The following is a 25,544-nucleotide window of genomic DNA, read 5'->3' on the forward strand; positions in this document are numbered from 1 at the left end:
AGGGTCTTGCTATGCAGTTTTGCCTAGCCATGAACTCACTTTGTACCCCAGGCTGGCCTTGAACTTGAAGCGATCCTCTTGCCTCAACTTCCTGAGTACTGGGATTATAGACCTGTGCCACCATGCCGGGCTTCTACTAATTTTTTTTTTTTTTTTTTTTTTTTTTTTTTGTACCTGGGATTGAATGGCAGAACCACTGAACTAAATTCCCTAGCCCTTCTATTTACTTTTCAAAAGATTCCTTAATTGGATTTTATCTCACTTATCTCTCTCCTCATCTTCCTTTTCTTTTTAAAATTTAACTTATTCCATTTTTCCTTACCCCCCCCCATTTATTTTTGAACTTTTTAAATCTTTAGCTTTTTAACTTAATATTATTATTTTTATGGTTAATGATGGCATAATTGTTGCTTTTAGTGAGTCTTTATTATATGTCAATATCTGTTTTGCCTTTGTATCTATATTACTGCTGATTTCTATTATTAAGGGTGGCACAATTGTTGCCTTTAATTGGTTTTACTGTTTACTGGTTTTACAAACCGGATATCAATATCTGGTTTGCCTTGGTATCATCAACATTACTGCAATTAATTTTCTCCTTTTTGAAAGTTGCTGGGGATTTATCCCTCAAAAGAAGGCTGGATGCTAAGATGACTTTCACATAAAAGTAGAAGAGATATCCATCCCAATGAATGCAAAAATTTCAATATAGATACACAAGAAGAATGAAAAAACAAGGCAACATACTCCTCCAAGTTTCTACAATTTGTCAGTAATTAAAAACAAAGATGCTGAAGTAGATGAAATGCCAAAGAACTCAAAAAACTGATTTATAAAACCGTGGCTTCATATGAAGATGGTTACATAAAATCCACCAGCATATCACAGCCTCTTCAGGACCTGGACTCTAGATACCTGGAAAACAACAATTTAGCGAAAAGAAAAGAAATAAAAACTCTGGGAACAAAGAAAGAGCTGACCGGAAAAGTAGCCATCACAAGGAAACTGAAGACAATGCAGAGAAAAGGAAGCAGATTGCAATGCTAACCCTGGCTGTCTCTGCAAATATAAAATAAGCCCCAAGAGGGTTAGCACCCCTAGGAAGAAATATCAGATTGCCCTGGCAGTGCTAGCCCCAAGAAAACCCCATAGCTAATGTGAACTGCAAATACAGTGTGGAGTTTTACTCTAAAAGTAACTTCTCCCACATGGCAGGCTGGAGCTCGACAAGAAATCCATTACAACTCCCACCATACTTGCAAAGGAATAATTCGGAGACATTTTGGGAAGAGATTAACTGTTTAAGATTGAGAACTCCAGGAATCAAAACAGAACAACATCACTTCAGGGCTTATGAGGTCACCCTACTGAGATAGGAGATTAGGGCATGGCAAAGCTGGCTGGAGAAACTGACATGACCTGTTAATTACAAGATCCCAGAATACATTCAAGGAACAGTCCCCAAAGCCCTGCACTTGGAATTCTCTCAAGAACTCAATAGAATGGCCTGGACTTGACATCAACCAGAGGTGTGGGATCCCAGCACCACCTCTCAGGAGCCATATGTAGAAATTCTAGCAGGTTTCCTTGAGATTTGGACAAGCTATAAGGACACAGGTGCCACAAGGAGCCTGCTATCATGATTTCCTCATGGTACCCTGCCCTGCTTTCTCCAGTGTGCCCTTTGATCTTGCTTTTCTCCTTTTACTCAGCCAAACTCACTCTGCAGAGCCATTTTCTCCCTTGCTCTTCACTTTTACTTTCTCAAATAAACATGGGCACTGCTTTTTGCTCATTTTGTTCAAGATGAGAAGAACCTAGAGTCTAACTCCAGAGAGACAAGCAACCCAGAACCTGGTTACATTTAACTGGTGATCCACTTTTAGAAGGAGCTACCCCATAAGACTATCACAGTGACTACATGGGAAATGGCCACAAGAGAGAGTTGCAGGCAGGATACACGTTAGTCATAGACCTCCCGAGAATTGGGCACTTTCCTATTGTTTCCGCAAACACCAGAAAAATCTGAAACAGCAGGAAATCCTACCCACCACCCAACTTGGGCAAACAAGACCCTCACAAAGCCCAGGGACTGTGCCAAATTCTGTGGATTGGAAAGTGGAGCTCTTGAGTCAGGGACATTTAGGGATCTGAGTGCAAAGGAGCAGAAAGGGTCAGCTGGGACAGAGTTTCTGGCAGCACACTGTACTAGGCAGAAAGTCCCTGGAGGGAGTACCTGCAGACAAATGCAGGATTTGCCCAGTGGCAAAAGGAGTGTGAATGGGAGGTCACTAGTAAAAGTCAGCAGAGAGCCAGGGACTAGCAAATTATTTCACATATCCCTCTTCCCAAATTAACTGAAGTGGTTGGATCTTAGGACAGAGACAAATGTCTACAATTAGCCATGCCCAAAGCAGAGCTTGCAGCCACAAGGTGGATATAAAAAGACTGACAGACCTCACCACTCCCAAGCTGGCAGTTAGGCAGCCCACAGGCAGGGGTGAAGCCAGCTTGACTGCCTGCAAAGGGACTATGACTACAGCAGGAAGGAAACTGTGGAGACCCTCGAGCTATACGATACAGTGGCCACATGGGGGTGTTTTCTTGCTTGTGTGTCAGTTCTGGGTTCTGTGTTTTTCTGTTCATTTTCTCTTCAAGTCTTACTTCTGGATCAATTTTTTTACCTTTTAATTTTTTTAATTTTTTCCCATTATTCTGCTCTCTTGATCTCTTTTCAATCTTCTTTCCTTCATATTCTATTCTCTTTGCTCTTCCTCACTTTACCAATCTCCCATGTCCCCTTGTTTCTTTTCCATCTTTCATGTGACATATATATGCATATATACATATACGTGTATATATATACGTATATATACGTGTATGTATGTATATATATACGTATATATACGTGTATATACATGTATATATATGCATATATATACATATATATGTATATATACATATATATGTATATATATACATATATATACATATATATATGTATATATACGTATATATATGTATATATTTCCAGTAAAACATACCAGAACCTGTGGGACACAATGAAAGTAGACCTAAGACAGAAGTTTACTGCTGTAAATGCTCACATTAGTAAAACAGACTGAGCTCATGTAAGTGATCTAATGATACATGCAAGATCCTAGAGAAAAAAGAATCCAAACCTAATAGAAGAAAGAAAATCATAAAGATCAGAGTGGAAATTAATAAAATTGAGAATAAAAAAAAATACAAAGAATCAATGAATGAAAGAGTTCACTTCAAAAGAAAAAAATAAACAGCCAAACTTACCAAGTTAAGGAAAGAAATGACCTATATCAATGCAATTAGAAATGAAAAAGGTGTCTACGGTCATACCACCCTGAACGTGCCCGATCTCGTCTGATCTCGGAAGCTAAGCAGGGTCGGGCCTGGTTAGTACTTGGATGGGAGAAATGAAAAAGGTGAAATCACAACAGACACCACAAAAGCCCAGAAGATCATTAGTAACTATCATGAAAAACTATACTCCAATTTGAAGAAATGGACAGATCCTAGACACATATGAATTACCTAAATTGAACCAAGATGACATAAAAACCCTGAACAATCCAAAATAGGGAATGAAATTGAGGAATAATAATTTTTTTAAAAGCCCAGAACCTCCTGGATTCACCCTTGAATTCTACAAGAACTTTCAAACTCTTTAATGAAGTTAAAAGGGAAAGAGTATTTCCCAACTCATTCTTGAAAGCTAGCATTCCCTTATTCCAAAACCAGACAAGGACCCAACTAAAAAAGAAAACTACAGGCCAATATCTTTAATGAATATACATGCAAAAATCCTCAATAAGACACCACCAAACAGAATGCAACAAATCAAAAAGATCATACATTATGATCAAGTAGGCTTCTTCCCAAGGAGGAAAGGATAGATCAATATATACAAATCAATAAATGTAATGCACCACATAAAAAGAAGCACGGAGGGCTTGGGATTTAGCTTAGTGGTTCCACTACCTGCCTCGAAAGCACAAGGTCCTGAGTTCGATGCCCAGTACCAAAAAACAATCAAAACCTGACAAAAATAGGTATATAAGGACTTTATCTCAACTTGATAAGAGCCATATATGATAAACCTACTGCCAACATCATATTAAATGGGACAAAGCTGAAAGCTTTTCCTCTAAAAGCAGAACAAGGTGAGGAGGACAGAAAGGTGAAGACGTCTACTCTCTAAAGTACTCAAAACTTTAACCAGAGCAATCAGGCAAGAGGCAATCAATAAAGGGATGTCTTTAGGAAAGGAAGAAGTCAAATGATCCTTATTTGCAGACAACATGATACTTTACATAGAAAAAATTCCACTGAAATACAACTAATAACAAAATTTGAAAATGTAGGACACAAAATCAACATTAAAAAATGAATAGTGTTCTACATCAATAATGAACTCACTGAAAAAGAAATTAGAAAAATAATACCATTCACAACAGTATAAAAAAGTAAATATTTAGGAATTAATCTAATCAAGGAAGTGAAAGATTTCTGTAAAGAAAACTATAATACACTGAAAAAGAACAAAGATAACATCAAAAAGTAAAAGATATACTCTGTTCTTGGATAGGCAGAGCCAATATTGTCAAAACGGTCATACTGCCAAAACTGATATATACATATAATACAATTCCAATCAAAATACCAGCATTTGTCTCAGAACTAGAAAAAAAATATCCTAACATTTATATGCAACCAGAGGAGACCCAGAATAACATAACAAATCCTGAGTCAATAAAAAGTAGGAGGCATCACAATCCTAGATTTCAAGTTATATTACAAAGCTACACTGAGCATGCTCTGCTTCAGCTGATGCCACTGATGGCCTGCAGGTCCCAGGCCAGACTCAGGAGGATGTAGGAAACATGTGCCCCTCTCCAGGCCAATGCCATGGTCCGCCATCGGTACTGGACCCAAGAGGACCCAGGAAACACATGACCCACTCTTAGAATATGTCAACATCTGCCAGCCCCCAATCCAGTGCCAAGAGGACCCAGGAACTACACACTCAGGCTCCAGTCTCTGGCTTTTCCACAGCATAGGGCAACAGAGTTCACAACCAACAGACCAACCTGATCTAAGAAAAGACCAATGCCCAGGAGGAGAGTTTTGCTTCAGGATTAAAGTCATACCCTTCAACAGAGAGTGGGCAAGAGATAACTTTGGGAGGTTGACATGGAGATCTCCTGGAATCGCCTTGGAGGTCCAGACTCACACCACGAAGATCATAGGGCCTGTATTCTTTTGTGGGAGGCCAAGTTTGGTGGAATAATCATCAGAGTGGGTGGTCCTGAAGAAGGCTGCTTTTGATCTAATGGTATGTTAGAGCTCTGGTACTTCTGCCAACATCCAGCAGAAATCAGTGCACTGGATTACTATAGGTCAATATAAGGGGGCCAAATTGTCTTCACTAAAATCAGAGTCCTTTTTGTTTTGGTAAAGGGCTATTTATGAGTGGTTCCTAGGATTTATCATTATCCAGTTCACATTAGATGCTACTATTGTTGCTGAATTGATTACCACAGACAAGGTAACATAGTAGTGGTTGCCAATTGGTTTTCTCTCTGTCCAAGTACCTGAATTGCCTGGGCGTGAGGGTCATAAACAATACTGTGGATTGCTCCTGAAAAATAGGGCAGTGGACCCAATTGCAAACCCCAGCACAAAAAAAGAAAAAGAAAAAAAAAAAAAAAGAAGCATGGAAGTCAAGGCAACAATATGCCTCCAAAAGCTCCCAACTCCAGCCAGGCATTGTGGCATAGACCTGTAATCCCAGCACTTTGGAGGCTGAGGTAGGAGGATTACCATTAGTTTGAGGCCAGCCTGGGCTACATAGCAAGTCCCTGCCTCAAAAAAACAATAAACAACTCCCAACTCCCTCCAAATTGGTACAGGGGGCATTGAGGGAGACAAAATCATAAGCTACACAGCACAGCAGATAGGACTATTTTATCTCCATTGGTAACTTTTCAGACCTATCAGATGCTTAGTGAATTTAAAGAAGATTTAACTAATCACATAATGATTCTAATGAAACAAATGATCAGTGAGTCTGGAGAAGACACATAAACAGCTAGTGGAGCTAAAGAAAGATGCAAAACATGAATGCCCAGCATAGAAAAGAATGTGACTCACTAAGAAAGTTCCAAACAGAAATTCAAGAGATTAAAAGCATGACTGAAAGTATGGATAGCAGAAGCAATGAATGTAAAGAATGAATGTCAGACCTGGAAAAACAGAGCTGTGGTCACTCATCAGTTAATGAGAGAGATACCTTAAAAACAACAAGCGAACATGAAAATAAACCCAACAGCTCCTAGATGACTCACAGAGAACTAATATAAGAGTGTCTGGAGTTAGTGAAAAATCAGAAGACAGCACAAAGGACATTTAAAAACTGTTTACACAAGTGAAAGCAGAAAAATTTCCACACATGGAAAAAGAATTTAACATACAGATAAGTGAAGCATATAGAACCCCAAATAGCCATTATCAGAAATGACTACTTCATGCCACATAATAATCAAAACACTAAAAACACAACATAAGAATAGAATTTTTTTTTTTTTTTGAGACAGGGTCTCGTTACGTAGTTCTGGCTAGCCTTGAACTCACTATGTAGCCTAGGCTGGCCTTGACCTCACTATGTAGCCTAGGCTGGCCTTGAACTCAGGAATAATCCTCCTCCCTCAGCCTCCCAACTGCAGGGATTACAGACATGCACCACCATACCTAGCTAAGAACAGAATCTTAAAGGTTTCGAGAGAAGAGTAATGGATCGCCTATAAAAGAAAACCTATTAGAATTACAATAGATTTTCAACACAAACTTTAAAGGCAAAATGCACATAGAATGAAGTGTTTCAAGCTCTTAAAGAAAACAACTTTTAATCCAGACTGTTATATCCTATAAAATTATTTTTCAAGGTTGATGGAGAAACAAGATACTCCCATGATAAAGAAAACCTAAAGAAATTTATGACCACAAAACCAACACTCAAAAAAATTCTTAAGGATATCCTAGGAGACAATGAGGTCAAAAATGACAAAATGAATACATAAGGTATAGCAACCAATTAAGTAGCAGAGAAAGAGCAAAACAGCAACAAGAAATTAATACAATGACAGGAATAAGTCAATACCTATCAATTATAACTATCAATATAAATGGACTCAACACACCAATCAAAAGACACAGATTAGGAGAATGGATCAAGAAACAAAATCCAACATTATGCTGTATACAAGAAACACATTTAACATAGAAAGAAATTCTTAGATTATCAAAGGATAGAAAATATTCCCAGAAACAAGAACACAAAAACAAGCAGTAGTTGCTATCCCTATTTTCAAACAAAGAGGATTTCGAGCCAGAGCTGATCAAAAGAGGCAAAGAAGGACATTACATATTGGTTAAAGAAACACAACCAATATGCAATTATAAATATATAAATATAAATATATATGCACTAAACCGCAGTGCGTCCAATTTCATAAAACAAACTAATAAACATAAAAAACCAAGTAAATATCAATACAAATATATTGGGGGATATCAATACCCCACTATCACAAACAGATTGACTAAACAAAAACATCAAAAAAAAAAATCTCAGAGTTGAGCTAAACCTTTGAACAAATGGTCTTATTAGATATATACAGTGTTCCACTCAATAACAGAATACACATTCTTTTCAGCTGCACATTGTACTGTCTCCAAAATAAACCACATACTAATGAATAAAGCATCCCTAAGCAAATGCAAAAGAACAGAAATTTTACCATCAATTATCAGATCACAGTGCAATGGAAGTAGAAATAAATAGCAAAAGAAACCACAGAACCTATGCAGACATGGATATTAAATGACACACTCTTGAATATTGAATGGGTTGTAGAGAAAATTAAGAAATAAGATAGCTTCTAGAATTAAATGATAATGCCAGTACAACACATCAGAACTTATGGGATACAATAAAAGCAGTCCTAGAAGGAAGGTTTGTAGCAGAGAATATCTACATCAGAAAAAGAGAACAAGCCCAAATAAATAACCGAATGATGTATCTCCAGATCTTAGAATAATAAGAACAATCCAAACTCAGAGCTTGTGCAAGGAAGGAAATTATAAAGAGCAGAGCAGAAATTAATGAAATGGATATTTTAAAAATAAAAAGAATCAATGAATCAAAGAGCTGGTTCTTTGAAAGAATAAATAAAATAGACAAATGTTTAGCCAATTTTACCAATAAAAAAGAATGAAAAGACACAAATTAATGTAATTAGAAGTGAAATCACAATGGATACTGTCAAAATCCAGCAAATTAGCAACTATTTCACATACATATATGTCAAACAGTTAAAGAACTCATAAAAAAGTTTCCTACACACATATGAATTGCCAAAACTTAACCAAAAACACTTAAAAATCTTGAACAACCCAATTAACAGGCAATGAAATTGAAGTAGTAATTTTTTTAAATGAACAAACAAAAACCTCTCAACTAAGAAAAGCCCAGGATCCAATGGATTCACAGCCAAAGTCTACAAGAACTTCAGGGAGTATCTAACACCAATACTCCTCAAACTTTTTAATGAAATTGAAAGGGAACAGAAGCTAACATTATCCTGATCCCCAAACCAGACAAAGATCCAACCAAAATAGAGAACTATAGGCCAATTTCTCTTTTGAACATGGATGGAAAAATCCTTAACTAGTTACTGGTAAACAGAATGCTACAAATTATCAAAAAGATTATACACCATGATCAGTCAGGCTGCATCCCAGGGATACAAGGATAGTTCAACACACACAAACCAATAAATGTAATTATCACATAAACAGAAGCAAAGAGGAAAAAATTACAGGATTATCTCAATAGATGCAGAAAAAGCCTTTGACAAAACCCAACATCCATTCATGATTTAAAAAAAAAAATCTGAAGAAAACAGATATAGGCTGTCTTTATCTCAACAGGATAAAAGCCATTAATGACCAAACCAGCCAGATCATATTAAATAAGGAAAAGCTGAAAACCTTCCCTTTAAAATCAAGAACAAGTATGTCCATTATTACCACTTCTGTTCAACATAGTCCTCAAGACATTAGCCTCAGGAATCAGGCAAGAGAAAGAAATAAAAGGGATAAATATAGAAAAGGACAAAAGTCAAAATATCATTATTGGCAGGTGACATGGTCTTTTACTTACAAGACCCAAAAAGTTCACCATAAGACTCCTAAAATTGATAACCAAGGGCCAGGGATTTAGCTCAGTGGCATCATACCTGGCTCACAAACACAAGGTCCTGAGTTTGATCACTGGTACAAAAAAAAATTGATAACCAAATTCAGCAATGTAGCAGGATACAAAATGAATACACAAAAGTCAATAACATTCCTATACACTAATAATGACCTCACTGAAAAAGAAATTAGGAAAAATACCATTCACAGTAGCATCAAACACTAAATGCTTAGGTAATAACCTAACTACGGAAGTGAAAGACAATTACAATAAAAATTACACCAGACTGAAAAACAATAACAAGGAGAGTATGAGAAAATGGAAAAATATTCCTTGTTCCTGAATAGGCAGACCTGACAAACCAAAATGATTATTCTCCCAAAACTGATATACAGATTTAATGCAATCCCAATCAAAATACTAATAGCATTTCTCACAGAGCTAAAGAAAACAATCCTAAAATTTATATGGAATCAGAAGAGCCAGAATAGCAAAAGCAACCTGGGGTAACAAAAGCAAAGCAGGTGGCATCATAATCCCAGACTTGAAGTTATATTATAATAAAGATACAATGATTAAAGCAGCATGGTACTGGCACAAAAACAGACACGTAGATCAATGGAACACAATACAAGCAGAAACAACCCCAGGTACATACAGTTATTTGATTTTTGACACAGACAGCAAAAACAGACACTGGAGGAAAGATAGCCTCTTTTACTGAAACAACTGGATAGTCACATGCAGAAGATTGAGTCTAGACCCATATATCTTATCATGTACTAAACTAAAATCAAAATGGATCAAAGATATACATGTTAAAACAGAAACACTTAATCTAATAGAAGAAAAAATAGATACACCTCTTAAAAATGTAGGTGTAGGCAAAGACTTTCTGAGCAAAACCCAATGGCACAAGAAATAATACAGGAAATCAACAAATGGGATCATATCAAATTAAAAAGCTTTTGCACAACAAAGGAAATAACAGAATGAAGAGACAATCTACAGAATAAGAAAATTTTTTGCCAGCTATTCCACAGAGAACTAACATTAAGAATATATTCCTGGACATCATGGTGCACACCTGTAGTCCCAGCACTTGGGAGGCTGAGGCAGGAGGATTGCTATAAGTTTGAGGCCAGCCTGGGCTACAGAGTGAGTTCAAGGCCAGCTTGAATTACATAGCATGACCCTATCTCAAACAAAAACAAAACAGATATATATGGATAGACATAGATAGATATAGATATATATATGAGAGAGAACTAAAACATATTAGATGAATCCTAAAAGACCCAATCAAAAATGGGCAATTGAAATAAATAGATACTTCTCAGAAAAAGGAGTACAAATGACCAGTAAATACCTGAAAAAAATGCTCATCATTGTTGGCCATCAGAGGAAGGCAAATTAAAACTACACTGAGAAGAGACTTTCAGGAAGATGGAGGGGTGATAAGCAGGAACAAACCAACCTCTCCAAGACTCAGAATCCAGACTCTCGAAAATAACTTGAGGAAGAGAGGAAGGAGGTGGTGGATCCCTGGGACCCAGGAAGGATCTGAAGGAAATATTGGAACTTGCAGAGAAAGTGAGGAAAGAGTGCAGTGCAGAAAGAGAAGGTAAATTGTCCCCAGGACCCAACACTCCTGGCTTGCTGCATGAGAAAATAATATCAAATCTACAGAGACACAGTGAGGGCAGGTGAGTCCAGAGGGCTCCAGGGAGAAACACACAAATGAAGGGGAGGAGTGGATGCTGTGTGCCACAAAGGCCAGTGAGTGACCCCAGTCCAGCCAAATGCTGAGTTCCCAGGAGAGGGTATGTGGTCAGACTCCCTTTTAGGGTGGGGTCAACTGAAACTAAAACTCAGAGCAGCCAAGCTTCATCTCAGGGATCCCAGTGTTGAAATCTCACATCAAATGGGTGAGGGATGGCTACAGGAGTCATCCAGGGTCAAGCAGCCATGGCCAGATTGGTGAGGGACACCCAGAGTATTGCTGGCTGAATGTCTCAGGACTTAGCCCCATGGCCAGAGGCCAGAATGACCCTGAACTTTTGTGGAGTTTAAATCAGCATCCCACTCTAAACTTACTGCACACTTGCTGGGATTATCCAGCACCTCAACCTAATTCTACTGCAGACTTACTGGGATTACCAAGCATAGATCTAGGCTCTAACTTGAACACAACCACAGAACTATAGATAGCAGAAAATAACCACAGATTGAAGTCATAAGGAAATTTTGTTTCTTTTTCTTTGTTTTGTTGTTGTTTTTTGTTTTTTGGTACTGGAGATCGAACTCAGGACCTTGCGCTTGCAAGGCAGGCTCTGGAACCACTGAGCTAAATCCTCGGCCCTTTTCTTTGTTTTTTGGGGGGTGGGATTGTTGTTTGGTTTTGTTCATTTATTTCTTTTTTCATTGTTTTTGTTTTTCATGAGTGTGAACATTGTTTTTAGTTTTTTGTTCTTTTTTTTTGTTTTTTCCCCTCTTTCTTTCCCTCTTGTGTTCTTCACCAGCTTCTTAAAGCTTGAGTAATCTTCCTCTACCCTTCAGCCTTGCTTTTAATCTCTACTTTTTATTTCTCTACTTTTATTTGTGTTTCTTTTCCTCTATGCCTTTTAAATTTGGTTGAGGGTAAAATCACTCTACAAATTGGATATTTACCGTATATAACTTTGTGATTGGTGTTAGGTTTTGTTATATAACTATAAAACTTGTACAAACATGTCAGAGTTGCCAAATAATATTTATCAGTTTGTCATTTTCTGGACTGTGAGTGATGCAATTGTTATTATTGATTGTACTACTTTAGCTAAGGTGCCATAGTTGTTGTGATCCATTGTTCTTCCTTGTATGGCAAATCATGAGACTCTCTGTGGCTCATAAACAATACCACAGTCCAGTACCAAAGAACTAGGTCTTAAAGATTAAAGGTTGATGTCTGTCTTAACAGATCAAAGAAGCAGGATTTTGGGACAGACTCAAACACCAAAAGCCAGCTACACCTAAAAGACATCTCTGAAAAGTAATCATTTCCTAAAGAAGTCTCAATACTAGTAATAAATCCACCTACCATAAGCAAGTTGCAAGCATCAATACAGAAAACAAATTTTTTAAAAATTGAAAATAAGAAAACATGGAAGCAAGATCTAATACCAGACCTCCAGCTCACCCAAGGCAAATCCAGGGGGCATAGAGGTGGAAGAAATCAAAAGCCACCAAACTGTGCTTTCTGAGATGGTAAGCTCTAGAAAAAAATCAAATCAGAAATAACTGCACAGTTAACTAAAGAGATGATGATCGTAATGAAGGGCATGGATAGTGAATCTAGAATCGATATAGATTAAAAAAGAACAGAGGTTAAGAAAGAGATGGAAAACATGAGTGCTCAACATAAGAAATAACTGGATTCCATAAAACAGATTCAGACAAATATCCAAGAGATTAGAAATTCTATTGAAAGTATACACAGCAAAATCAACCAATATGAAGATAGAATATCAGATCTAGAAGACAGGTTTGTAGTTATTGATCATCAAATGAAAGACTCCTTAAAAATACCAAGGAACCATGAAAAATCAATCTAACAGCTACTAGATGATACAAGGAAGAATAACATTAACCAGAATCAATGCCTGGCAAGCTCAACGTCCTCAGTTCAATTCCCGGTACCACAAAATAAAAGAAAAAAGAAAAAGACAATGAAGACAACAATTCCATGAATCCAAATAGAATAAACTCACCAGGAAAGGCAAGCAGTTAACAGAAAAGAAAGAAAGACAACCAACAACAGGAAATTAATTTGACAAGGATAAGTCAATACATATCAGTTATAACCATAAATGATCTCAGTTCACCAATCAAAAGAAGCAGATTGGTAGAATGGATCAAGAAGTAAGGTTCATCAATATACTGCATACAAGAAACACATTTAACTCAAAGAAATTCATAAGTCAAAGAATGAAAAACGATACTTCATGCAACAGTATCCCAGAAAAAAGCAAGGGTTGTTACTTTATTTGCAAACAAGGTGAATTTCAAGCCAAAACTGATCAAGAGAGACAAAGAAGGTCACTGCATACTTGATAAGGGAACATTCCAAGAGCAAGAGATAAGCAATCATAAATATACCAAAATAGCACCCAATACTACACATCCAACAATATAAACCAAACATTAATGGATATGAAAAATCAGATAAGCTCCAATTATGAGGGACTTCAATACTCCAGTCACAGATAAATAGATCAAGCAGACAAAAAACCAACAAAGTAATATGAGAGCTAAACCAGGAGACACTGACGTTAAGAAAAATTAAGTAGTTTGACCAAAGACTAACATAGAGATCAAGGATTAGGTTTGAAAAATTAATCTAGAGCCACTGTACTCAGAAATTTTAATGTATAGTTCCCCAAGGAAGAGAGAGTTTAAAGAGCAAATGATAAAAATTCTACTCTACATGGAAGAAATTCGAAAGTTCCACATGCTCAAAGAAAATGGAACAAAAATTTCCATGAGTACCAGATAAAGAACATTGTTTGTGTTGTCAATGACGTCTAAAGGTACATGGTTTTAAAAAAGCAGAAGGGTTTGAATATCAGTTATTACCTTGTATTCAGTGATAGCTAAGCCATAAAAGGCTAACAAGTAATATAATGCCCTGGACTTTCATTGTTTGTTTGGTGTCATTTTGTTTTGCTTTGCTTTTTTAATCAATAGCTATGAAACATACCTATAATGGCAAAAGGTTTTTTATGATAGAAAATAAGTTCCCCTTGTCTCTTGGAAGATCCCATCTAGAACTGACTAGAAAAAACATTTGTAAGTGACATTAGAAATGGAGAGTGAGGATATAAAAAATGCACATAATTTTCCTCTTTACAATCTAAGGCTGATTTAGTCCTCAATGTAGACTATAAAGAAAAACAATTGAGGAATAGGCAGTTGAGAAAGTTGGGAAAAAACCAAGAACAATGAAAGTGAGGGTTAAGAAAAGGTTTGAAAAAAATGCCAATGAGCAAACTATTAAAAAAAGAGGGCCAAGGATTTAGCTTAGTGGTTTCACCGCTTGCTGTGCAAGCGCAAGGACCTGAGTTCAATCCCCGGTACCAAAATTAAAAAAAAAAAAAAAAAGAAAAGCTACATTGAAATACTGCTTTACCCCAGAAAGCATGGCTATCATCAACAAAAAGAAATTAATAATAATAAATGCTAACAAAGATGTGGGGAATAAAATCTCTATTACATTGTTGACAGGACTGTAAACTATTACAACGAACTATGGAAATTAGTGTAGAGATTCCTCAAAAAAACTAAAATAGAAATTCCATTTGACCCAGCTATACCCCTCCCTAAATATCTTTCTAAAAGGGTTAAAATCATCATATTACAGGGATACATGCATACCCATGTTTATAGCAGCACAATTTCTAATAGCTAGATCTTAGTGTATATGTCCATCAACAGATGAATGGATAAGGAAAATGTGGTATTTATACACAATGCAGTACTACACTGCATAAAGAAAGGTAAACTTGAGACATTCATAAGTAAATGGATGCAACTTGAGAACATAATGTTAAGGGAAATGAGTCAGACACACAAGCTCAAATATTACATGGTTTCTCTTACATGGGAAACACTATATATACACACAAATAAAGAGCAAAATAGAGGAGAAATAAATAGGAAGTAGGAGAAGTTCAAATACTTCTCCAAATTACATATTCTATTGTTTTTAAAATATTCCAATACATATGCTTGTTTTATTTATACTAATAATTTATCTTCATTGAAAAGAAAGTTTGTACTGTTTCTTTTTTGTAAAAAATCTTTTTATTTTATGTCTTGGACTAAGTAACTAATTTGAAGATAAGGCTACACAGTGAAAAAAAAACTTCAGGAATAAAAACAGCATGGTACCTACACAAAAACACACGTGCAGATCAATAGAACAGAATAGAAAACAAACAACCTCAGGCACATTAAGCCATGTGATTTTTGACAAAGGAGCCAAAAACATATGCTGGAGGAAAGACCGCCTCTTTAACAAATGATGCTAGGAAAATTGGTTACAGACATGCAGAAGATTGAATCCAGACCAGTATGTATCATGCACCAAAATAAAATCAAAATGGATCCAAGACATAGATACTGAAACATAAAATGCTTAATCTTCTGGAAGACAAAATAAGTAAAACTCTTGAAGACATAGGTACAGAAAAAATTCTAAACAGAAATTACATAAGAAATAACATCAATGATCAACCAATGAGATCATATCAAATTAAAAATCTTCTGCACAGCAAAGGAAGCAACTGAGTACAGAGACAACAAAATTGAAAAAAAAATTGCCAGCTACTCCTCTGACAGCGATCTAATATCTAGAATTTACCAAGAATAAAAAAGACTTCCCCAAATTAAAAATGAGCAACTGAAATGAATACACACTTCCCAGAAGAATTACCAAAGGCCAATAAAATATGTTCAACATCTTTGGCCATTAGAGAAATCAAATTAAAACAAAATTGAGATTTCATCCTAGTCCAGACATACAGTGGACTCTTGACTTATGAACTCAATCCATTCCTGAGGGCTGGTTGTAACTCAAGTTGGTTGTAAGTCAATACAGCTGAGATCTGGATGTTTACCTGGGTACACACTATGAATAACAAGAGGCAGATGAATCTTCCATTAACCTAACTAACCCAAGTTGTTCATATGTCAGGCCACTTGTAATTTGAGGGCCCACTACTACTACTATATACTAGTACTACTCATACATCTCAAGGTCTTAGAAAAACAAGAACAAACCAAAACCAATAGAAAGAAAGTTGAGAGGTAAAATTAATGAGATAAAGGCTAAAAGAACAGTACAGACAATAAAACATTTGATTCTTTGAAAAGATAAACAAGATTGATAAGCCCTTAGGTAATCTAACCCCCTAAAAGTAAGAGAAGACACAAATCAATACAATTAGAGATGAAAAAGAGGATATTACAACAAATCCTACTGAAATCCAGAGCGTTATTAGGGATATTTTAAAAACCTATATTCTAATAATCTGGAGAATCTAGAACAAATGGTTACATTTCTAGATATATACAACCTACCAAAACTGAACCAAGAGGATATTAAAAAGCCTAAATGGATCAGTTACAGGCAATGAGATTGCAGCAGCAATAAATGTCTCCCAACAAAGAAAAACTCATGATGAGTTCACAGTTGAGTACTAACAAACCTTTAAAAAAAGAAATAGCACCAATGGTACTCAAACTCTTCCATGAAATAGAGAAGGAATACTTGCAAACTTATTCTATGAGGCCATCATCCTGATACCAAAACCACACAAGGACAAAATACAAAATAAAACTATAGACCAATATTCTTGATGAATATAGATTCTAAAATTCTTAATACTCACAAGCCAAATTCAGCAACATTAACCACTTACCAGTCCAATTATTTAAATACAGGATGACTAAAAATTGCATTTTTCATTAATTTTTACAAGATTATATAACAATAAATATAAAAACTACAATTTTATCAAATTTATTCAACATAAGAAATGACACCTGCCCAAGCAATGCTTGGGATAGTCAGTACGTAACAAATATTCTGCCTGAGTGACACTCGGGGTAAACTGTTAAATGGTTAAAAAGATCATATATCATGACCAAGTTGGTTTCATTCCAGGGATTTAATATTGGGTCAATATACACAAATTAATACATGTAATGCACCACATAAACAGAATACAGGATTAAAAAAAAAAAAGAACATGGGATTTAAAAAAAACACATCACACCCTCCACACACAAAAAAGCCTTCAACAAAATTCAACATCCCTTCATGATAAAAACTAGGTTTTGAAAGATTACTCATCTATATATTAAAGGTCACATATGGCAAACCCACAGCCAATATCATTCTAAGTGGAAAAAAAATGAAAGCATTATTCGCAAATAAAGAACAAAACAAGATGTCCATTCTCACCACTCTTGTTTAATATAGTTCTTTAAATTTTAACTACAGCAATCAGGCAACAGAAAAAAGGTTACAAGTAGGACAAAAGTCAAATTATCCTTGTTTTCAGATGATATACTCCTATGCTTAGGCACAATTAAAAAATTAAAGTTGATAAATGAATTCAATGATACAGTAGTATATAAAATCAACATTTAAAATCAATAAACTTTACTGTACACTAATAATGAGCTACTTGAGAAAGAAATCAGGAAAAAATCCATTCAAAATAGCTTCAAATAAAATAAAATACCTAAAGATCAATCTAATCACAGAAATAAATGACAATGTCTACAATTAAAATTTCAAAACACTAAAGAAAGTAATTTGAGAAGACACCAGAAGATGGAAAGACCTCCTACGTTCATGCATTGGCAGAAGTAATACTGTCCAAGTGGCCATATTACCAAAAGCAATGTGCAGAATCAATTCAATCCACAATCAAAAATACCAATAACATTCTTCACAAAGCTAGAAAAAACAACCCTAAAATTCATATGGAAAATAAAAGACCCTAAATAACCAAAGCAATCCTAAGCAAAAGAACAAGGCTAGATATGGTCTAATTTCAAATTGGTACACTACAAAGCCACAGTAACAAAACAACATAGTACTGGCACAAAAATAGACATGTAGCTGGGTGTGGTGGCGCACAGCTATAATCCCAGCACTCAACAAGCTAAAGTAGGAGGATCACTGCAAATCTGAGGCCAGCCTAGACAATATAGTGAGTTCAAGGTCAGCCTGAACTACATAGCAAGACCCTGTCTCAAAAAAAATAGACATGGCCCAGGGATTTAGCTCAGTGGAATTGGGCCTGCCTTACAAGCACAAGGTCCTGAGTTCAATCCCTGGTACTGGAAAAAAAATAGATATATAGACTAATGGAGCAGAATATATGACAGAAACCCATGCACCTATAGCCATTTAATTCTGGACAAAGGAGACAAATATATATCTGAGAAAAGACAGCCTCTTTAACAAATGGTATTGGGAAAATTGGATATCTACTTGTAGAAGACTGAAACAAGATCCCTCTCTCTCACCCTGTATAAAAGTTAATTCAAAATGGCTCAAAGACTTAGGTGTAAGACCTAATCCTTTGAAACTGGTAAAAGAAAATATCAAGGGAGAAAAACTGAAGATGTAGGCACAGGCAAAAACTTCTTAAATAAAACTCCAATAACACAGAGAATAGAGCAAGAATCATCAAATAGGACCACATCAAATTAAAGTTTCTGCCCAACAAGGAAAACAAGTTAACAGAGAAAAGAGACAGACTGCATAATACCAGGTACTTTTCTGACAGAAGATTACTATCTAGAATAAAGATCTTAAAACACTTAACATCAAAAATTTAAATAGCGCAATCAATAAATAGGCAAAGTAAGGACTTCAGGGAAGATTGTGGAGCAATAAGCAGCAACATCAACCCTTCCAAGATCAGAATCCAGACACTGGAAAATAACAACTTGGGGGAGAAAAGAAGGGGGAAAGTTGATCCACAGGACCCAGGAAGGATCTGAAGGGAAAATTGGAGCCTACAGAGAAATTGAAGAGACAGACCTCAACGCAGAAAAAAGGAGGGGGCAAACCACTTTCTCCTGGCTCCTGGTGAGAGAGGAGGATCGAATCCAAAGAGACACAGTGAGGGCAGGTGACTCCAGAGGTTTCCAGTGAGAAATGCACCAGTGGAATGGAGCAATGGATGCCATGCACTACAACAGTTGATGAGTGACTCCAGTCCAAGCAATTGCTGTGTCCCCTAGAGAAGGCACTTGGCTGGACACCATGTTATGGAGGGACCAATTGAACCTGGGACTCAGAGCAGATATAGGTTGACTTCATCTCAGGGTTCCCAGAGTTGAAATTCCACAAGGACTGGATGAGGGACCACCATGGGAGATGACCAGCATAGAGCTGTGGTCAGACCAGCAAAAGATACCAGAGTGTTGTAGGCTGAACAACTCAGGCCCTAACCCCACAACCAGAGGCCAGGATTATCCTGAACTGTGGAGTTAAATGCACCAAAATTGGAACCCTGCCATAATCCTACTATAGGCTTGCTGGGATTATTCAGCATGGATCTGGGCTCTGTGTGCTTCCTTTATCTACCAGTGACAGCAGAAACACTCCCTGAACTGGACACTAGCACAAAACTGTAGACCCTAGAAGATAACCATGTTCAAATGGGAAGGGGAACAAGGGGAGGAGGAAGAAGGGAAGGGAGAGAGTAAGGATTTAAAAAAAAGAATGGAAGGGCCAGGGATTTAGCTTAGTGGTTTCACAGCCTGCTGCACAAGGGCAAGGACATGAGTTCAATCCCCAGTACCAAAAAAAATTAAATTAAATTAAAGAAAGAAAGAAAGAAAGAATGGAAGGAAAACAACAGAAACAGTTTTGTAAAGGGAGAGGAGAAGAAGGGTTGGAGGGGAATAGGAAAAAGAAAAGAAGATATATTATATACAGGTATAAATTCCCACCAATAAAATTTTTTTAAATTAGACAAATTAATTGAACAAATACTTAAATCGAAGTACAAATATTAGAGAAATCAAAACTACATTTATATTCCACCTCATCCCATGTAGAATGGCTATCATCCAGAATACAAAAACTAATAAATGCTGGTGAGGATGTGGAAGAAAAAGAACACTTCTACACTGCTGATGGACATGTAAATTAGTATAGCCACTATAGAAATTAGTATGGAGGTTTCTTAAAAAACTAAAAACAGAGGTATCATTTGATCCAGCTGTCTCACTCCTTTTTATATATGTACCTGAATTAATTAACATGAGCACATTATAGGGATACATAGATACCCATATTTATTGTAACACAATTCAAATAATAGCCAAGATATAGAACTAGCCTAGATATCCATTAATAGATGAATGGATAAAGAAAATGTATCATGTATACACTTGAAGAATTATTCAACCGTAAGAAAGAATGAAATTCTGTCATTCGCAGGAATATGCATTTGGAGACCATCATGTTGAGCAAAATAAGCCAGACTCAGAAAGACAAGTATCATATGTTTTCTCTCAATATGTGGACTGCTAGAAAAGATGGCAAGAAAGTAGAAGGGAGACTATTACTAGACAAGAGGAAGGGAAGAAGCAGGAGGGAAGGGGGTATAAGTGTGGGTAATAGGGGAAATGGATATGAGCAAAATATATGCACCAATCTCCCCCCAAAAAAATACTGACACTGGTTGTGGAGAACAAGGTAACAGTGGTGATGGTGGTGGGGATGATCAAAGTATATTATGTTCAGGTATGACTCTGCCAAAATGACACCAAATAATCTGTATAACCTGCAAGAGTGAAAAAAATATTAAAATTTACAAAACTTTAGCAAGACATATCAAGAAAACTCCCCAAAAAGATCTTGCACAAAATTATGTTTTCTGATAACAAAAAATTAAACTAGAAATCAATATAAACATGCTACAACATTCCCTAATATGTGGAAATTAAGCGGCATATTTCTAAATGACCCACAAGTAGTCAAAGTGGATGTCTTAAAGAAAATTAGAAAATATTTTGAACTAAATGAACATCACCCAAAATCTATGTTTAGAGGGAAATTTATAGCACCTTGTTATATTAGAAAGGAGAAAAGTATCAAATGAATAATCTAAGCATCTACTTTAAATAGAAAAAGAACCAAATAAACCCAAATCAAGCAGAAGAAAAGACTAAGTGTAACTGACTAACTCAATATAATTTAAAATCAAAAACCAGACTTTTTCCACCCGCTCCCCCACCACCCCCTTGAGCCACTCTGGTTGCACCTCGCTCCCTCTGAGCTCTGGGCTCCTGCTAAGCTAGCGCCAGAGTCTCCCTTCAGCCACTCTCATGGTTATCTATTGCCACTCTCATGATTGTCTATTGGGACCTCATCAGCCACAATGAGATGTTCTCCAACATTTACACGATCCGGGAGATCGCAGGAAGGCTGTGCCTGGAAGTGGAGGGCAAGATGATTAGTAGAACAGAGGGTAACACTGATGACTCGCTCATTGGTGGCAATGCCTCCGCTGAAGGCCCAGAGGGCAAAGGTACCAAAAGCACAGTAGTCACTGGGGTGGATATTGTCATGAACCATCGCTTGCAGGAAACCAGCTTCACAAAAGAGGACTACAAGAAGTACATCAAAGATTATACGAAATCAATCAAAGGCAAACTTGAAAAACAAAGACCAGAAAGAGTAAAACCTTTCATGACAGGGGCTGCAGAACAAATCAAGCACATCCTTGCTAATTTCAAAAACTATCAGTTCTTTATTGGTGCAAACATGAATCCAGATGGCATGGTTATTCTCCTGGACTATTGTGAGGATGGTGTGACCCCATTTATGATTTTCTTTAAGGATGGTTTAGAAATGGAAAATGTTGGGTCAGGGATTTAGCTCAGTGGTTCCGCCGCCTGCCTCAAAAGAGCAAGGACCCAAGTTCAATCCCCGGTACAAAAAAAAAAAAGAAATGGAAAAATGTTAATGGGTTTAGCGGTTACCTTGGATCTATCACTTGTCATAACTGGCTGCTGCTTGTCATCCACACAACACCAGGATTTTAGACAAATGGGACTGATGTCATCTTGAACACTTCATTTATTTTGACCATGATTTATTTGGAGTGGAGGCATTGTTTAGGGAAAAAAACAAAACATGTCATATAGGTTGTCTAAAAATAAAGAGCATTTAAACTCATCTGAGAGACTGTCCCTTAGTTTAATATATGTATAAACTAAATCCATTGTAGTGTTTGTGGAGAAGATAGAGGCTGGTCACAGACCACCACTAGAAAGCAAAAGACTGTCTTCAGATAACTTCTGCAGTGGAAACTACTGGGACTGGAATATAAGACAAGAATCAAAGTTTTAATTCTGAGTTGCAGTGAAGGGGAAAAGACTATGCTCATAGCAGTGCCAACATTTGAAGTGGAGCCTTATACATTTCATCACCTACAGTGGAAGTAGTTAACCCTGGAAGAGATTACCCAAAGAATAAAAAGACTAACTCAGTTGGAAGCAAAAAAAAAATCAATGGAATTGATAAACCTCTAGCCAGGTTGATGATGAGGACTAGAGCCAGATTGACAGAACACATAAAGTACCAATGCCAAGAATCAAAGACCTAATAATTAGAAGCCTAAGGCGCATACTAACAAACAAGCAAAAAACCAAACTATGCTTAGATAAAAATGATCAACTCCTTGAAAGACAAAAAATCAAAAAGAAATGGTTAGCTTGAATACTCCCACATTTACTAAGACACTGAAATGATGCAGCCATGTTGCAAGACAATTTGGCAGTTTCTTATGAAGTCAAACATACCCCAACAATGTGAGCAAGTAATCCCACTTGTAGATATTAGTCTAAGTGAATGAAATTCTATGACTGCATTAAAACTGGTATGTGAATGAATGTTTGTTCTGTCTACTTTTTTTTTTTTTTGGTACCGGGGATTGAACTCAGGACCTTGCGCTTGCAAGGCAGGTGGCAGAACCACTGAGCTAAATCCCCGGCCCTATGGTATGTGAATGTTTATAGCAAATTCACCAAAATGGAAATAGTCTATGCTCCCTCAGTAATGAAATGATTTAAAAAAAAAAAACAGCATCATCGCTTCTCGGCCTTTTGTCTAAGATCAAGTGTAAAAAAAAAAAAAAAACAGCATCCATACAGTGGATTACTACTTGATTAAAAGAAGAAATGAAGTATCAGTTTAACAATATGAATAAATCCCAAATGCATTGTACTGTAGGCAAGTCACCATACTTGAAAGGCTACAACCTGAATCATTTCACTTATTCAATATTCTGAAAAAAGCAGCCCTAAAGGAACACAGATGTGTGGTTGCCAGGAGTTAACAGTAGAGAGATTCACTACAACGGAATAATACAAGACAGTTTTTAGAATGACCAACTGTTCTGTATCTTCATTGAGGTAGTGGTTATATGACTACATTTGTCAAAACTCACAGAGCTATGTATCACAAAGTAAATTCTACTCTATGTAAATTTTTTTTGAGACAGGGTCTCACTATATAATTCAGGCTGGCCTTGAACTCACTATTTTTGTTTTGTTTTGGGGGGCAGGGGGGTTGGTACCAGGGATTGAACTCAGGTCCTTGTGCTTGAGCAGCAGGTGGCAAAACCACTGAGCTAAATCCCTGGCCCAATATTTTTTGTTGTTGTTTGGTTGGGGTTTTTTTTTTGGTACAGGGGATCCAACTCGGGTCCTTGCGCTTGCGCAGCAGGCAGCAAAACCACTGAGCTAAATCCCCGGCCTTTATTATTTATTTATTTATTTATTTATTTATTTATTTATTTTGGTACAGAGGCTTGAACTCAGGTCCTTGTGCTTGCACAGCAGGTGGTGAAACCACTGAGGTAAATCCCTGGCCCTTGAACTCACTATGTAGCCCAGGCTGGCGTCGAACTCACGTTGATCCTCCTGCCTCAGCCTCCTAAGTGCTGAGATGACAGGTGTGTGCCACCATACCCGGCTACTCTATGTAAATTTTAAAAGTTTTAAAATGTGTTTGCAAATTTAAGCCAACAATGTATAAAAGATAGTATAAGTTTTCTTTAATCTCAGGATTTTCATATGAAAAAGCAATTAACACATTAGCAGATATAAAAAAGATGACCATCTAAGACATAAAAAGTAAATCTGGGGAACAAGGGAGGTGGGAGGGAGAAAGGAAGAAAGGGACAAGAAAAAAAGTGAAAATAGAAGGAAAATGGAATCAAAGCTTTGGTACATTGGGAGGGGAGGGAGGTGGGGGAAGGGGTCAAATAAAATAAAATTCATTTTAAAAAAATGTAAACCTAGTCTATGAGTTAAAAAGGAAATCTAGATAAATCACAAATAGAAGGGAATTTCTGGTCTAGTAAGGAGGACTACCATAAATAAAAGCAATCACTCTTAATATACTAAAGACATTCTCTAAAGTCAGAAGACAGTCAGTGGAGCTGCTAATAGAAAAAATGAAACAATGAAGAAACAAAATTATTTACAGATAGTATGCAGTATATATTGAAAATTTTTTAATCTATATAAGTAAATAACTCTATATAAGTAAATAACTCTATGTAAGTAGATATAACACATTAGCTAGTCATACAGCTAACAACTCGAAATTAAACTTTTAAATTTTACAATGGCATCAAAAATGCAATGAATCATGAAAATAAATGGAAAATCACAATGAAAGCAACATTGAGTAAACATTTCAAAATGGAGTTGAGAGGCCATTAAGAGAACAAGACACGTGCATATCTCAAACTGCTGCTTGGAAACCTGAATTTTTGACTACAGGCACCTGGAACAATCAAGTAATTACACTGTATCCAAACATTCAAAATATATGCAAGAGGTTACTAGAAGTTTGCTTTGGGAATATTTTTATTAAGTATATACATTCTTAAGTTTCCACCTGTCATGTAGCCTGAACCTTTCAACTTTGGGGAGGGTTACGGGGGGCGGTTTACAATAAATCACCACTGCTTGTCATATATATATATGTCATATATGTCATATATATGTCATATATATATTATATATATTTTATATATATATATATATATATTGTGTGTGTGTGCCAGGGATTGAACTCAGGACCTTGCACTTTCAAGGCAGGTGGAAGCACCACTGAGCTAAATCCCCAGCTGTCTGCTATAAAGCTCACACTTTCCCTGCCTCCCTCAGAACAGTCTATCTGTGCTATGTGGATCTATGTCTCCTGAACTGCAATTCCTAATGTTCTCAAAGTTTCTTTACAGTCTTATAGCTTGAATTGATCCACAGAATCTATTAACAAATCTACAAAATGTGTAAGAATTTTGGAATATACCACAGAATTTTGGAATATACCAGAGAAGACATATTAGAAATAAGTAAAAAAAAAATAAAGAAATTTTTTAAAAAATTAGAAATAAGTGAGATTCATGGGTTGAAAGATTCAATATCATAAAGTTTTTCCCAGAATGACTTATCTAATCTCAGTGGACACCCCAACAAGTTTTGTGAAACCTGATAAATTGACTCTAATGTGCAAAGGGGTCAAGTGTGGTGGCACAGGCCTTTAATCTCAGCACCCAGGAGACTGAGGAAAGAGGATTGCTGTGAGTTCAAAGCCAGCCTGGGGGCTACATAGTATGCTCGAGGCCAGCATGAACTACATAGCAAGACACTGCCT

At 36.5% G+C, this 25,544-nt stretch overlaps 2 protein-coding genes across 4 annotated transcripts in view; one reads left to right on the top strand and one right to left on the bottom strand.

The window, feature by feature from the left end:
- Fank1 (fibronectin type III and ankyrin repeat domains 1) overlaps window positions 1-25,544 on the bottom strand; it is a 179,567-nt gene that overhangs the window by 135,585 nt on the left and 18,438 nt on the right. The window lies entirely within an intron of this gene.
- Window positions 21,219-22,120, top strand: LOC101702816 (translationally-controlled tumor protein-like). Its single transcript, XM_087185161.1, has one exon. It carries the CDS (start codon window positions 21,219-21,221, stop codon window positions 21,747-21,749), a length of 531 nt encoding a protein of 176 aa, XP_087041287.1. The 3' UTR covers window positions 21,750-22,120.

Source organism: Heterocephalus glaber, unplaced genomic scaffold (assembly GCF_053883595.1).
Source record: "Heterocephalus glaber isolate CG9 unplaced genomic scaffold, H.glaber_assembly_v1.0 deba00001497, whole genome shotgun sequence".
NCBI classification, from domain to species: Eukaryota; Metazoa; Chordata; class Mammalia; order Rodentia; family Bathyergidae; genus Heterocephalus; species Heterocephalus glaber.